Here is a 16,815-nt window from a genome sequence, read left to right as displayed (position 1 = left end):
TAACTCATTTTCTCATCCAGTAGTGGAACATTCATAGATTCACATGCTTGAATCAGAATATTGCAGTTATACAATTGTAATGTTAGAGGATGGTGGGTATCATATGAATGACTAATAGATATCCTCATAAGATGAAGGTAAGGCTCCTTAACTGTGAAGGCTTGAATTTTGCTGACTCTCCTGGCAGAAGTAAGAGCAAACAATAAAGGAACTTTCGAGGAAATGTATTTGAGCTTAGCTCTGAGTATAGGCTCAAAAGGTTGTTTCATAAATTGTGCCAGAACCAGATTAAGTCTCCATTCCGGAGGAGGAGCTCTTACAGGAGGGTACACTCTGAAAAATCCTTTCATAAACTGTTTACCAGTCAACATGAATAAAGAGATAAACCTCCAGAGGATCGCCTGTGAGTAGAGATGGCGGCCAGATGTAACTTAATAGATAAGGCCAGATTTAGCCAAGGAGAGCAGATTGGGTAAAATTTTATCTGGAGAAGACTCAAGTGGGAGCACACTGTTATGAAGGCACCATAAACAGAAACGTTTCAGTTTGAGAGTGTAACTTTTAATCGTGGGTACCCTTGCTTTAGAAAGGATATCTCTACAGTCTTGCAGCAGATCCAAGTCCTTGAACTCAGCGAGTTCAGTAACCACGTATGTAGCTGCAGTGGGGTTAGACGTGGATGGAGAATCTGGCCCCTGCTCATTGTTAAAAGTGTTGATGATACTGGAAGGCGATAAGATCAGCATTCTGAGAGCAGGAGAAGCTCTGTGAACCAATGCTGGTGTGGCCAACGTGGAGCAATGAGAATCATTTGGCATGGCTCTCTTTTCAGTTTCATCAGAAGCCTTGGAATTATTGGAAAAGGAGGGGACACGTAGGCGACGATCCCTGTCCACCTTCTCAGAAAAGAGTTTCCACATGAACCTTTTTCTGGCTCCCAGCTGGCAAAGAATTTACATTTCCGGTTCATTCTGGAAGCTAAGAGATGCAAGCTGGGCTTGCCCCACATCTGGAAGATGGACTCAAGAACCTTCTGATCTAGCTCCCATTCGTGGCAAGAGTTGGAAGTCCTGCTCAAAGTATTCGCCAGACTGTTCTTCACTTCTGGGAGCTGTTCCACCTTGATAGAGATGTGGTGAGAGAGAATCCACTTCCAGATTTCCTGAGATAGGATGTGGGAGCGTGTGTCTCCGTGTTTCTTCAGGTAATGCATACATGTGGTATTGTCTGTCCTTACAAGAACCGAGGCCCCTTGAATCCTTGGGAGGAAAGACTAAGGCTAGAAAAATGGCTCAGAGCTCCAGAAAGTTGATGTGCATCTTTGAAAGCGCTTTGGACCATTTGCCTCTTATCTGGAGGTCCTGAAGTTGGGCCCCACATTCTTCTAGTGAAGTATCCGTAGTAAGGACTAAATCCGGCATTCGAGAAAGGAAAGTAAGCCCTATTTAGAGATTCCTGGAGGAGCACTGCCAATAGAGCAGAGCTGTCTTCATGACCGGAGTTATTCACACTAAGTCGAACGATCCGGTCACCTGAAGCCATTGATTGTCTAGTCCCTCCTTATTGGTCTCATTCGGAGACTAGCGCAAGGTACCACCAGAACTGCAGAAGTCCTCATGTCCACTAGAGATTTTATCAGTCTCACAGAAGCAAACTTTTTACCCCTTTAGCCTTGTCGCTAGAGAAATAAGGTGTGCCTGCCTTTCTGTGGACAAGAATGCCTTGTCTTGGATAGTGTCGAGGACTACTCCTAGAAAAAGCATCTTTTGAGACAGTTGCAGAACTGAATTCTGAAAATGAAGTTAGGCCCAGGAATAAAACATTTGTAGGTAGATTGACTTTGCTTTTGAAGCTGGTTGAAAAGACGGTGCTTTCACTAACCAGTCGTCTAGGTAAGGGAACACCTGCAGGCCCTGAAGCCTGAGATGAGCAGCAACTGGAGCTAGATACTTGGTGAATACTCTTGGGGCTGACCGCAGACCAAAAGGGAGGAATATGAACATCAGATAGCTTCTTCCTGGACGGCTTTACTAGCTTTGTTGGGGCCGCATCCCCAAGCAGCTCAGGCAGAGCCAGGGGTGGCCTCATAACCCTTTTTACTTTGAAACTCAAAGGCTCGTTAAAACTGGTTAACAATCCTTGCCCAAACCTGCTAATAGTTGAAAGACAAGTTTCCCCTTCCATGAGCACCTTTTACATTAATTTTTATAATTCAAAGAACAAGGATACTAGCAATAATAGTATCGCTAGCCTAAATTCTTTTTTAGTCTCAGTCAGTCAAAACACACATTTTAGTCATGAGATTATTCTTCTAGGAGATTTTAATATCCATCCATGTAACGGTCCGTGCGGATTAATGATGGGGGCAGATTCCGAAGGGCTAGCAGTGCCTCATTTTGAGCATTCTACCGAGGGAGCAGAATTAGAAGATTTAGTGGCTCATCATAATCTTTATGAACCTAATCCACCCGAAGGCATCATTAGATCTCATACCTATAAAGGCACTACCCCAGGGTCCACTATTGACTATATATTTGTGGCCCCAGGGATCCTGAACAGGGTAAAGTCATACAACACGCAGGTGTCGGTACATAGCGACCACAACCCGGTTGTAGCAGAGGTAGCCTGGGGCCAGCATATGGGACCTATGCCCCAAACACTAGAGGCCTATAACTCAGTACGCCCAACTGACCAGGGGAGAAGGCTCAAGTGGGCTAACGTAGTACCCAACAGTTTCCATGCAGAGCTCCTACCCAAAATCAACTGCCACCTTGAGGTCTGCCAAAACAATTTGTCCCCGCCCGAGGAAATTAAGGGGGCCTTTGAAGCAATCTGTAACCAAATTTTGTTGGACCTCGCGGCCAACATGAGGCGGGGAACCAGCAAACCCCATCGATGGTTCGATTCAAATTGCTCCAAGGCCCATAGGCTGTTGATGCTTGCCTTAAAGCAACCCAAAAGGGACACGTGGAATATAGCCTACCTGAGGAAGCAATATAAGTTGGCCATTAAACTAAGGAAAGAAACAATCAAGTCAACTGCTTGGGATAATCTATTGAATGTAAATATCTTAAGGGACAGCAAAGAATTTTGGAAGGTAATTAATCAGCCCTTTTTACGGACGCACCAAATTCAGTCATGGATTGTGTGATTCCGGACGAAAAATGGATCAGTCATTTTAGCGCAGTGTAAGGCGGTGAGAGCATAGACAGTACCCCCCATCCATCCGCTGTCCCGGAGTCCTACGCTCTAAGTTTTAATATAGGCGAGGTGGAAAAAGCCATCCACAATACCTCAAAGAACAAAGCACCAGGCCCGGGTGGGGTGCCGGACGATTTATATAAATCTTCCCCCGGTACATGGGCAGCTGTTTTGACAAATGTATTCAACGCGGCAACTAGTAGCTGCTACCCATCTTCCTGGGCCACTTCCATCATCATCCTAATCTTTAAGAAAGGCAATCGGGACGACCCAGGTTGTTATAGGCCTATATCTCTCCTGGACTCTGCCGTTAAAATCCTAGGCAGAGTCTTGTTAACCAAGCTGAGGAAGAGTATAGAGACCCATGGAGGGCTAGCCGAAATACAATACGGCTTCAGGGAAAAGAGGGGTACAGTGGAACAGTGCTCAAATTTACATCTTCTGCTCGCCAAGTATACGGTCGCCAAGGAGGGGTCCATATTTCTAGCATTCATGGACCTCTCCTCGGCTTTCGACTTGGCGAACAGAACCAAGCTTTGGGCCATGTTACGGAAGATTGGGATAGATGAGGCCCTGGTTGGCTTCATGTCCTCACTACATCAGGATTTGTCCGCTAAGGTTAGGGTCACTAGGGAGGGAAGATGCAGCGCCGGATTTGACTCCAGGCGGGGGGGGGGGGGGGGGTAAGGCAGGGATGTATATTAGCTCCCCTCCTGTTCACTATTTACATCAATGGGCTAGGGAAGTGCCTAGAGAAGACAGGGGATGACGTTCCGCGTGTAGGAGCAGCTAAGATCCCTGCACTCCTATACGCGGACGACGCAGTCCTTATTGCGCGTACTGGTAATGCCCTACAGAGTTTGCTTGACGCATTTGGCGCCTTCATGGATGACCTAGATATGAAGGTTAATGTGGGTAAATCTCACACAATGATAGTAGGAGCACACAGGCATAAAAGAATGATTAAATCCTTCAGTTGTAAGGGTCAGAAGGTCTCAAGAACAGTAGTCTTTCCCTACCTGGGGGTGCTCTTTGACGAGAGGGGAGCATGGGGTCCACAGGTTAGGGCAAAAACCTTATCGGTGACCAGGTCATCGGCTGCCCTTATGGCCTTCTCTAAAAAGCTGGGCGCTAGACCAATGGAGGCCCTACTGAAGGTTTACACCTCGAAATGCCTGTCAATAGCCATGTATGGCGCCCCAATCTGGGGTTATGCACAAACTGAACCAATCCAGAAAGCAGAGAACAGGTTTTTACGCTCACTACTGTCAGTCCCACCATCTACCCCAACTTATTCCATCCATTCGGAGGTGGGCATAGACTATATAACTGATAGGCTGCAGCTGGCCCCCCTGATTTATTGGTTAAAGACGTGGCTCAATAACGAGGTAACCCTGAATCATTCGATCATGGAGGACGTTATGTCACTGGAGCACTATAAAAGGATTCCTTGGTTGGATTATCTGAGGAGGTCATTTCACCAGCTAGGAAGACTGGAACTCTTTGAATCTCCCAGAAGTATTACAAACAAGGATGTACTTTTGATCAAGAGGCAGTTTTTGTCCCTGGCAAGATCAAACCGAGAGGAAAAAGAACTGCAGAAGCCCTCGCTTAGGTCTCATTATTTAACAAAAAGCGCTATTGCCATGGAACCGTATCTCATTATATGCACAAGACCTTTCCATAGGTTCCTCTTGACAAAATTCAGACTAAACCTGATCCCTTACTTATTGGGAGATTATCCATCCTGGGCTAAACCAGAGTCAGCCTCGTTGTGTTCCTGTGACGATTATTCAATTCAGGATACCACTCACTTTGTTTTGTACATTGTTCGCGGAGCCTCGAAAGAAATATTTGCTTCCAATTCTCAGAGAAGCGGGTTTCCGACAAGTTAAACCTGCACTTTTATACTTACAGTCGATGAGTTCTATCCGTACAATTTTTTGTATGGGAAGCTTCTTGGCTGCAGCAGCGCGTATTAAAGCTGACCACGCATCCAATAACAGAATACAAGGACTTTAGTTTGCTGTTGATTAAATCGTCTATTTCTGCATTGCTTTATTCTGGCTACCTCTATACATCTGAAAGTTTTTAAAGGTTCTATCTTAAAGTCTTGGTCATGTGTTTTAATCCCTTTTTTACATGATGTACTGGAAATAACCGTAAAATGCATAAATGAAATTCGTATGTAATGCCTTTTTATGATTTTTTTTTTAAATCGAATAAAAGTACTTTGACTGACTGACTGACTATGAACTGAAAATGAGCACCTGCCACAGTGAAACGGAGAACCTTTCAATGCTTGGGATGAATAGGGAAGTAGAAATATGATTCCTGCAAATCTAATGTCAGAAAATCCGTGTTATTGAGAAGCTGTAGTAGCTCCTGAAGGGTGACCATGCGGAAGGACTTCTTCTGCAGATATTTGTTTAATTTCCTGATCTCTAGAATTGGCCTCCACTCTACCAACTTCTTTTTTATCAGAAATAAACTGGAATAAAAACCTTTACCCACCGTGAGAATGACACACTCTTTCTATAGCTTCTTTCAGGAGCATAATCATGGCTTCTTTCCTGAGAAGTTTGAGATGAGGTGGAAGCCTCTTCAGAGGTGGATGAGGTGGTGGGATCTTTACGAATTCTAGGGTATGATCATAATATACTATGTCCAGAACCCACTAGTCCAAAGTGATTTTGCTCCACTGGTCGAACTGTAAGGAAATATTTGCAGTATTGGGAGTGGAACGGGCCGAATTGTTGCAGGGGAGGTGTCACTGTGTTCTAGCATTTTTCCTGGCCTGAGTGGGTTGTTATCTTCTATTTTGCTGTCTGGAGTAAGCAGCAGCTAAAGGGGCTCTCTACGACTGTTGTTGTCGATAACCATATCTATATTGGCATGTCTGTGGCTGGTATGTTTGATAGTTCCCTCGAAAGGAATATGATCCTTTGCCAAGGGCCCTCCGAAAGGGTGTCTTCCTATACTGGAGAGTTCCCAAAGCTTTAGCTGTGTCTGTGTCTTTATTTCCTGTAAGACATTGTCAATGTGTTTGCCCATCAAATGGAATGTATAAGATCTTACTTTGCACCTCAGGATGAAAGGTGGTAGTCGTGAGCCATCCTTGGCTACTGAGAACTGCTGCTCCAAGCTAGTTGCTTAAAACCTAGAGGCCCAATTCATAGAAATGTCTATGATTTCCGATGCTGACCTTTCCCCTTCAAGCAGAATCTTTCTTGCTTTTTGTCGTCCGGCAAAAAAATTTAAAAAATATAAATTGGAGGTATGGCGCAACATCAGACCACATTTGGCGGTTGTATCTCCCTAGAATTAGAAGGGAATTTGCAGCACGCACTGAAGCCCCAGCCATAGTGGTGAATCTCTTCCCAATTTTGTCCAAGCGCCTTCCATCCTTATCAGGTGGTGCAATAGTGGGTACCGATGGATTCAGTGATCTTCGCTGCATAGGCATTGGCAGGTGGAAAAGAGTTGCCACTCTCTCCATAATAGCATGGAAGCCCCCAATATCCTCAGGAGGACAATCAATTGCTTGAAGAGCCAGCAGGGAAGGTGTTGGTATTAGGTAGTCTTCCCACTCTTCTATGTAGTAGGCATCTTAGCACTTTGGCGTCTTCCTCAGCGACATCCTCCTCATCCTGTGGCATCTGATCTTGTGGCACACGCACAGAATCCCGAGCCTCCGTTGTGGGTGCTGATGCTGTTGCGGAGTCTAAAGCAGGCGGAGGAGACCTTTGTTTCTCAACAGAACCTGCTGCTGTGGGAAGAGTGTGATTGTCCTGCAGCATAGCTGTTAAATCCTGTACTAACACCATAGGCATCTGAATCATAGGCTCTTGGTGAAGCATCAACACCTGTGACATTTCCATAGGTTGATTGTAGTGTGTGACATAATATTCATCTTCATCCTCCTCCTCTTTAAATTTTACGTGAAGCAAAGTTGAGAGGGGCTGCTGGACGGACTGAACAACCCGTCATCCTCCAAATCCTCCACAAATTGACTAGGAGCAAAGGAGAGATGCAAGAAGGGTCCTGATAGAAACCTCTCGTCGACTGGATAGTTGACAAGAACCTGGATGACAAAATGGAGTGAATTGCTATGAAGAGGGTCTCCTTTGCTGCGGCGTCGACAAGATCTTTGTTAATGGTGAAACAGACACCGTTGATGCTGAAATAACTGTTGTCAACGACGGTGTCGTTATTGTCAATGCCGTTGACAGTAGAACTATTGTCACTGACAAAGTGGTCGCTGTCGACGGAGGGGGCTTCGACAATGGAGGCACCGCCGACGGGAGTGTTGTTGACGGAAGAGGCGTCGACAGGTGAAGTTGTTGTCGTTGGAGGCTTTGTCAATGGTGTAGGCGCAGACGGCGAAGGACTTATCGTCGACGGTGGCCTAGTATTCATAGGGGGTTTTGTCGATGATGCAAACACCAAAGAGGAATGCTGAGGTGCCAAATCCAAAGGTGGCTTAGTCGTCGACTATGTCTTTTTCGACGAGGAGGAGGTCTTAACAGACTCTGAGTCTGAGGTTGTTTAAAGGCAGTCTTAGAGGCCGTTTTTGAGGCAGCTTTTATCACAAATTTCTCTTCAGCAGGGAATGGCAACTTCCCTTTGTTAGAGGCAGTATAAATATGTTTAGACTCACGATGGGTCTTTCTTGAAGATTTGTTGTGTCCCTCAGGGATTCCTCAGATCTGCCCGTTTTCTTAGCCAGATGGATTGACACCTGGGAACCAATACTGCCTTCCTCATCAGACACAACAGAGGTCTTTGATTTCAGCCTTTCCAGCCAAATAAGTAATCTGCCTTTCCTGTCTTTTAAGGTCTTGGAAGAAAAAGTCCTGCAGATCCTACAGTCATTTGCCTTATGAAGAGGGTACATAAATACATTCCTTGTGGGTATACTCAAAATGTAGCCTGTTCTTCCCACAAGGCCTGAATAATCCTTTTTTAGAATATATATATATATGTCAGAAATGCATTATAAAGGTTTTAATTTCCTTAAATAAATTCAAATATATGTAACCTCTGCGTAATTATAGTTAGAACCAGGTTTGGGTGATGCCCAGAACATGTTTGGGGGACCACAGAACTTGATTTCGCAATTCATTTTTCCATAGGAAAATAAACAGCGAGACAGCAAAAACAGATGAAAGGAATTCAACCAAACTTAGCAAAAAGTTAGATCTTTACCCAGAAATTGTGCATTTTGGGATTTGGTTCAAATCCATTCAGTAGTTTTTGAGAAATTAAGGTTCAACATTGGATAAAAGCAAAGTGCTGCTTTTTGGGAACAAGGACAAACTACAAATGGGTATTAGAAGAAAATAAAATAGAAATAGGCAAAGTATAAATATTTAGGAATGAGATTAGGTGAGAATTTAAAATGGAATCGTCCTCTAGAACCCCTAAAAGCAACCTCCGTCCTCGGTTTGTGGATTTAGAAAGTTTAATAAAGACCATGGTGGTCCCTCTTTTCGTCCTATCCTTTCAGCCTACATTGCTATTATCAGTCCTCAACTCCATTATTAAGCAGAACTGATGTATTTAAATGGAAAATTAGATTCGAATATTGAGGACTGTAGGTGTGTAAATAGACTGCTATCCCTGCCTCTATCAACAATTTTACAGGCCATAAGAATGGACAGAGCAAATGAAGTTGGGCAAAAGAGGAAAGAAAATGGTTGGTGAATTATGTAGAAGATGAACCTAAAACCTAGAGGCTGATACCCTTGAAATTAATATCTCTAAAAAGGAGCTATGTAGTTTGTCTAAAAGCGGAGATAGGGTAGAGGGTATGCAGTACATTAATGGCAATATTTCTGTACATTGCATGAAAAAGGTTTCTGCATGTTGATGAATTGCAAACCATTCGCTAAGACATGCTGTTTTGCTGTTTAGATCTGTATTGAATTTGAGATCTGGCTTAAAATCATATTTTGAAAACTCTCCTGTGAGGACCATTGCCCTAGATGACAATGGAAAATGTACTTGTGGTCTTAATATAAAGTGTGGGTGCGTACACATTTTATTAGATTGTTTGGGCTTTTTGGCAGCACGTAAAATATTTTTTAAAACAATTTTTCTTAAATATGGGATTTGTGAGTGGAAAATAGAAGCTGAGCTGGTGACAGAAATGAAGTAATTACATGAGAGTAGTGCAATCGGAAGGTCTGTCAGAGAAATTTTAAACGAGGAGATATTACAGTTAAACTTTTATAACCTATGAAATAGTATAGTTCAGGAGTTGATGTTTTATTATATTATTGTGATATTTATCAGAAAATATGCATTTTTACATGTGGCTGTTTTATTGTATTTTTATGAATGGCTGCTTTATTGTTTTAACCCCTTCGACGCTCATGACGAGCTGGGCTCGTCATGAGGTAGCCTCCTCGCACGCTCATGACGAGCCCAGCTCGTCATGTAAAGTGCGCTTTTGAAAAAGTCAGCGCAGCAGCAGAATTCCAACCGCACGCATGCGGTTAAAGACCTTTGGTCTCAAGAAACAGAATGACTGACTGACTGTACTTGGGGTGTGATTCTGAAGGTGATAAGTTACAACTGAGCTAAAAAAGAATTGCCGCTACTAGGAGGCGGACATATATAATCAACCAAGCTATTTTAATTTTTATTATATTTAACACTCAAATAATTTTTCCTAAAAGAAGTTCTAGGCTGGAGCATGCAGATAAATGATAGAAAAATATCATTCATTTTAATTGTATGCTCTGTTTTCAAAGGATGCCATTGTATTTAATACAATACTGTTACAATATAACCTTGCATCCAGCTAACAAAAGTCTCCAAACAACTTGTTAAAGTGTATACCCAGTTTACTCTGGCAATTCAGCCATATTGTTATTTTAAATAAACTGGATAATCACTACTTACCCTAAAAGAACTGCTATTGCCATTTGGTATCACAGGTTCAGAACTGTTTGAGAATGTTTCACAGGCTTGTGAGCCAAGATCCGTGTTGAACTCTTCAAACTGTTCATCCTAAAACAAAATAAATGAATTTAAGATCTTTGCACAAGCAGAAGAGAAATGTGCTTCTTTTCTTTTATAGCATGCCATCATTCTTTACAATGCCCTAGAACCAAGTACCATTGTTATCGGGGTACTTTGAGGAATGCTGGGTGCATAGAAGTTTGTGAATAAACACAGATTCAAGAAATTTCCATCTCAGAAACGTTAAGAAATGTTTTTTTCTCTAAAGTTTGAGCTTTGCAAGGGATTTTGGATAACGAGTCACACAGGTCACCCCATTCTGGATTCCCCTGGGTGTCTAGTTTTCAAAAATGTATAGGTTTGCTAGGTGCAGGCTGAGCTAGGGTTCACATCTGCAGCTAGGCACATTGAAAAAAAAAAGGTCAGTTTTCACTGGAAAAACATGATGTGTCCATGTTGCGTTTTGGGCCGTTTCCTTTCGCATGCACTAGGCTTACCCATACAAGTAGGGTACCATTTTTATGAAGAGACTTTGGGGAACCCAAAAATGTAGAACATCAGATATTACCTATTGACTTTCTGTGTATTTCTGTCTTCCAAATGTAAGACAATGCAAAAAATGTCCTATAATTCACATGCTAGTATGGGCACCCACAATTTCGGAGATGTGCAAATAACTACTGCTTCTAAACTCTATAGTTTGTTGACATTTCAGAAATGCATAGGTGTCCGTGATACCTATTTTTCACTCTTGATATTTTACCAAATGAATTGCTATATACTCGGTACACAATGAAAAATCATTACAAGACGCAGCTCAGTTATTGGCTCTGGGTCACTCTGGTTCTTGGTGAACCTACAAGTCCTATATATCCCCACAACCAGAAGTGGCCAGCAGATGTAACAGTATATTGTTTTTAAAAAATCTGCCATAGTTAGAAGTTGTTCCAGGTGAAAATGTTGGCACAAACGGCTGTTTTTTAAAACTTCTTTTCAATATGTCTTATTTTCAACTGTTAGTTTCTAAAAAAAAAAAAACTTTAAAGGACCTACACAAATGAACCCTTGCTGAATTCAGAATGTTGTCTACTTTGCAGAAATCTATATATTTTGCGATCCATTACTTCTTTCACACCCATTTCTACCACTAACTGGAAGGAGGTTGAAAGCATAACAAGTAGCAAAAATAGGCTATGATACAGTAAAATGACAAAACTGTGCTGAAAAGTTTGGATTTCTGACAAAAGTCTAACTGTCCCTGAAAGCTGGGAAGATGGTGATTCCAGCACCACAAACCCTTTGTTGATACGATTTGCAGGAAAAAAAGCAGACACTTTCTTCTGCAGCACTTTTTTCACATTTCTCCGTCCCCCCAGAAAATTAGAAAAGGACCCAAATTTGGCATGGATACCTTATGTGGACAAAAGGTTACAGGGGCCTAAGCGCGAACTACCCCAAATAGCTCAGAAAAAGGCTTAGCACATGGGAGGAGGTGGGGGGGGGGACCTAGCAGCGAAAGGGTTAACATAGTAGAATACAATTTAAACCAAACAATTAAAAAACACAATTTATGGGGGGGCGTGGCTAGCAGCCAACGATGGCGGCAGCATAGAGGAGTAGCTCCGCGGTCGAGGCGGCCTCTCCAGTAATCCTGCACACCATCCGTAATATATTTTACCCCAGGAGGAGACACCCTGAGCCCGGAACCGAGCGGTGCCGAAGGGTGCAAGTACGGTGCCTGCCTGACGTCCAAAAGCCGACATCCACCCAGGTGACGGAGGGGCCTCTGCAGCGCGGCGCAGCCGGGGACTGCCTTCGCTCTCCGGCCTGCCGGGAAGTGCGACTGCCCGGGGGGACCCGCACTGGAAGTGCCCGCTGCCTGTCAACTCTGCGGCCGGGCGCCGGCTCGCGGGGTGAGTGCGGGCTGATCCGGGCTCGGAAGCGGCCGGAAACACTGGGACGGAGCCGGGTAGGTGCTGCCTCACTCCCCCGTCTGCTGAGACCGCCAGTGGGCGGCCGCCCTGACTGACTCGCGGCAGCTTGCCGCCATTTTGTGGAGAGCCGGCGCTGCTCTGCCGAGCCCGGCTGAGATCCGGACCCTGCCCGCCGCACCACCGGCGGCGGTAAACCCGCTCTCCGCCTCACCGCCATACCCACTTTCTGAGCGGCAGGGAATGTGTGTCCTATTCGCCGGAGGCCTGCTTGGGCGGTCCTACCATCACCGGTACAACGTTTGGGGCGCTGTGTGATCCTTTCCTCCTGATTAGCCTGGGGCTGGAACTACCCCACAGGACAGCGGGGGACTACTCTTACGACGCCTGGCACTGCGGAACACGAAGCCCTACAAGGTACAGACGCGTCCTTCACCTGCGCCCAGTCGCTCATCTCCGCGACACCTGCTGAGCGGTGCCGGCGCCTGGGGGAGCCCCAAGAGACCGGCTTTCGCCCCCTTGTCTGCGGGCGCGAAATACAGCGACAGCACCTACCAGAGACGCGGGATCTAGGCCCCGTCATTCGTTCTCCTCTCCGCACTCCCGGCTGGGCATCGTGACGAGAAATCCCAGGCCAGCTGCTGCACCCCCGGCCTGCCACGAACTTAGCCTACATCATACGCCGCAGAAGGGGCAGGCGCGGTCCCCCGTCGCTGGTCAGCCCGGGGGCCGCGGATACTGGCGACATGGCGGGGAGAGGCCTGAAGATTGGCCCCACGCAAACTCGGATAGACCGCTACGCCAGTGACAGGCTTGCAGTGTCCCCGATCGCAGGGAAGGAGACGGCTGGTAAATCCCTGGAGGTACAGGGGGCAAAAAAAGCGACCCTAGATGACGTGATGCAGGCCCTGGCACATTTACAAACAACAGTGGGCACGATCTCCACGGACATTACGCTGATCAGGGCTGATTTCCACAAGATGACAGAAAAGGTCAACGCCATGGAAGTGGTAAGTCCTTGGTGGAAGACGTCTCCGAACTCCAACTGGCGGTCGAAAAGCTAACTACGGACAATAAGGTGCTGCGTGAGAAGCTCGACGACCAAGAAGGGCGCTCCAGGCGGAACAACATCCGCATACTCGGCGTGCCGGAGACGGAGGGGACGAGAGCCATGGATTTGTACGTGGAGGGCCTAATCACCAATGAACTGCGACCTAAGGGACTGTCCACCTTCTTTTCGGTAGAGAGAGCGCACCGTGTGCCGGGGGGCCAACCGAAACCTGGAGCGCCTCCGAGACCCATTGTTGCCCGGCTGTTCAATTTCAGGGACAGAGACGTCACGCTACAGGCAGCCCGAACGTCCCCTCCGATAAGAATCCAAAACTCTACGGTGGCGTTCTTCCCTGACTACACGGCGGAGGTGGCCCGCAGACGACGGACGTTCTTCGAGGTCAAGAAAGAACTCAGGGCGAGAGAGATCCCATACTCCATGCTCTTCCCCGCGAGACTGCGAGTGGTCACTGAAAACAAAACCTGGTTCTTCGACAACCCGGAATCCGCAAGGGACTGGCTGGCCGGCTGGAGAACGAACGCGCACCCTCGACGGCCTCATCGGCAGCAGAAAGATCGTGCGACCGGCAGCCTCCCGGCTTCCCAGACTTCGAGAGGTAATGGAGAGAGCGAGGGATCACCCCACAGCGAGGCCGCAGATGGAGGCCACAACGATGAACAATGATTTCCGGCTTAGCAATGTTTTTGGACTTACTGTGCTGAGCACCTGAGGCACGCTCTTGGACACTGGGCGAGGGGCCTCCGGGGAGAAGATTGAGGGGCCGCTGGCCTCGGAGACTCCTTCACCCCAACGCGCAAGTACACTGGTTGGGTTTGGGGTAATGCACTCTGCTAAGTTGGGGAGGCGGGCAGGTTCACGTCCGTATAGCAGGGAAGCAGGGAGGGGGGTAGTTGGGAGAGGGGGGGTGTTTATTTTTGTAACCGGTTTGGTTCTACAGGTTCTTGGTTTGGCTCGGAACTATGTGTCACACCACGTCATGAACAATGCACGACACGACTTGACCCGTTGGGTTTCTCACACTGATGCCCTTGTTGTTGCCCCGTGGGTGCTTCCTCTAGTGGAACGGGGTGGCGCGACCTCGGAACGGTGGGCTCACCTTCGAGGGAGTGCCCCGCGCAGGATACGACAAGACATGCACCCGACAGTAATAGAGGGACGCAAACACACCCCACTGCCATGGCCGGACTAGATGATTCCGTTCTGACGGCCCCACTACACATTATGTCGTGGAACGTCAGAGGCTTAGGCGATAAAATCAAACGAGGCCTGGTTCTTCAGGGAATTAGGAGGGTGGGTCCTGCCCTGGTCTTGTTGCAGGAGACACACATGATGGGCACTACCACACGGGCCATGGATAGACGGGGCTACCACATGGTTACACATGCGGAATTCACTCCGGGGTCACGGGGGACGGGCATACTAATGCACAAATCCTCGCGATACATTATCACATCCACCAAAACAGATGATCAGGGCCGCTTCGCGGCGGTGTCCGGCCAATGGGAGGGCAGAGCTCTGTCCGTTGTATCGGTATACATCCCTCCAGCACTACACACTGTGGCACTGCCCGACCTTGGTAGGTTCCTCTTAGAACTCCCGGAAGGGGATTTGATTATTGGGGGGGATTTCAATGCGGTACTTCACGACACACGTGATAGATTTCCCGGGCGCTCGCACTCACCTGGCACCAATAAATTTGGCGGGTTTCTGGAAGCACAGGGCCTAGTGGATGTCTGGCGCACACTACACCCGGATCAATTACAATACACGTACTACTCTGCAACACACACCAGTCTGTCCAGAATCGATTATTTCCTCACATTAGGGACTGGTTGTCTCACCATCGAAGACACACAAATAAAGCCACGGGGTGTCTCCGATCACTCGCCTATTACCCTGACACTATCCAGCCATGCAGCCACCCGCAGGAGGCTATACCCGATATATCCTGGCTACCTCAAGGTCCCGGCCATTCGTAAAGACCTGCAGAACACTACCAAACACTACTTTGCAGAAAATCAAGCTTCAGTGAGCTCGCCCTCAATACTCTGGGAGGCCTACAAGGCTGTTTTTAGGGGGCAGGCGATAGCAGCGATCTCACACTACAAGAAACGACAGGGAGAGGTGACGTCTGAGTTGGAACTGCAGCTCGACGAAGCCAACACAGCTCATATGGCAGATCCCACCTGTGCTAACCTCCATTCCCTACAGCTACGTCAACGACTTCTCACGGACCATGTGCGACGCCTGACCATGGCAGACATTGCAGCCACTAAACACAGGGTGTATGATATCGGGGACAAGGCCAGTAAACTCCTAGCTTGGCTGGATAAAAAACAGGGAGGCAACAGGAACATACTGCAACTTAAGGATACACTTGGGAGGGTACACACTCGACCAGGGGACATAGTAGATGTCCTAGCCGATCACTTCAGTGCGGTGTACACACCGACGGTGACTGTCACGGAGGATGAGGCCCGGGATGCCCTGAGCCGCGTGGCAGTACCCAAATTGACTGACGATGCGATGAGGGAATTAGATTCTGACATCACTGCGGATGAAATTCAATTGGCAATTGGCGCTCTCCATCCGGGGAGGGCTCTGGGCCCCAACGGGGTACCCATCGAGTGGTTCAAAACAATGTCTGAGTCTTTGAGTCCGCCCCTCTTACGGATGTACGTGGACAGTAGGGAAAGTGGCACGTTACCACCAGACCAGCGGATGGCGACTATTGTAGCCATACCGAAACCGGGTAAACCGCTTAACGAGTGCACATCCTATAGACCTATCTCACTATTGAACCCCGAGGCTAAAATTCTGGCGAAACTGCTGGCGACCAGACTCATGCCCCATTTAGGTCAGTTGATCCATCCGGATCAATCTGGATTCATGCCGCGCAGAAGTACGGCCCTGAACCTCCGTAGGGTGCAGGGAGTCATGGCAAGAACTCCGCTGCTGACGGAACCGGCGGCCATCCTGTCACTAGACGCCAAGATGGCGTTCGATATGGTGGAGTGGAACTACCTCTTCGCGGTCCTCTCCTCTATGGGGTTCGGTCCTAACTTTCTTGCCTGGATCCGGCTGCTGTATAAGGATCCGATTGCACGTGTAGTGGCAAATGGCCACATATCCCGAGAGATACAACTGGGGCGGGGAACCCGGCAGGGATGCCCTCTCTCACCCGTCCTGTTCGCGTTAGTCTTAGAGCCTCTCGCGATCACTATACGGAATACGCCACTGCTGAGGGGCATTACGTGGGATTCGAGCTGGGAGGACAGGGTGTCATTGTATGTTGACGACATGTTGATCTATCTCACTGACCTGGATGACAGCATCCCTAACCTTCTAGCCATCTGCACCTCCCATGGCCGAGTGTCAGGCTACACCATCAACTGGTCGAAATCTGTCATCTACACTCTCAGGGGTCCTCTCCCGACCTTACCAGACGCATGCACGCTAGAAGTTGCAGTCACGTCCTTTAAATACCTGGGAATACACATTACCCGAGATGCGGCGGAATTCTCTGTTCGCAATCTACAGCCTCCTCTCCTCCGATTGCGACATGATGTACAACACTGGCAGGCGCTCCCGCTGACGCTCTTGGGCAGAGCAGCTCTGTTCAAAATGATGGCACTGCCACGC

At 47.3% G+C, this 16,815-nt stretch overlaps 1 protein-coding gene across 17 annotated transcripts in view; it reads right to left on the bottom strand.

The window, feature by feature from the left end:
* Nucleotides 1-16,815, bottom strand: part of CCSER2 (coiled-coil serine rich protein 2) — a 556,848-nt gene that overhangs the window by 156,561 nt on the left and 383,472 nt on the right. For 15 of the 17 annotated variants that reach the window (XM_078643280.1, XM_078643288.1, XM_078643273.1 and 12 more), the window contains one exon: nucleotides 10,111-10,218. The exons of the other annotated variants lie outside the window; for them this stretch is intronic. In XM_078643280.1, coding sequence (XP_078499406.1) covers nucleotides 10,111-10,218 — 108 coding nt within the window. The remainder of the gene's footprint in view (nucleotides 1-10,110; nucleotides 10,219-16,815) is intronic. 17 annotated transcript variants of the gene reach the window in all.

The sequence above is a fragment of the Lissotriton helveticus genome, chromosome 5_1 (genome assembly GCF_964261635.1).
Source record: "Lissotriton helveticus chromosome 5_1, aLisHel1.1, whole genome shotgun sequence".
NCBI classification, from domain to species: domain Eukaryota; kingdom Metazoa; phylum Chordata; class Amphibia; order Caudata; family Salamandridae; genus Lissotriton; species Lissotriton helveticus.
This window is presented reverse-complemented; position numbering and strand designations above follow the sequence as displayed.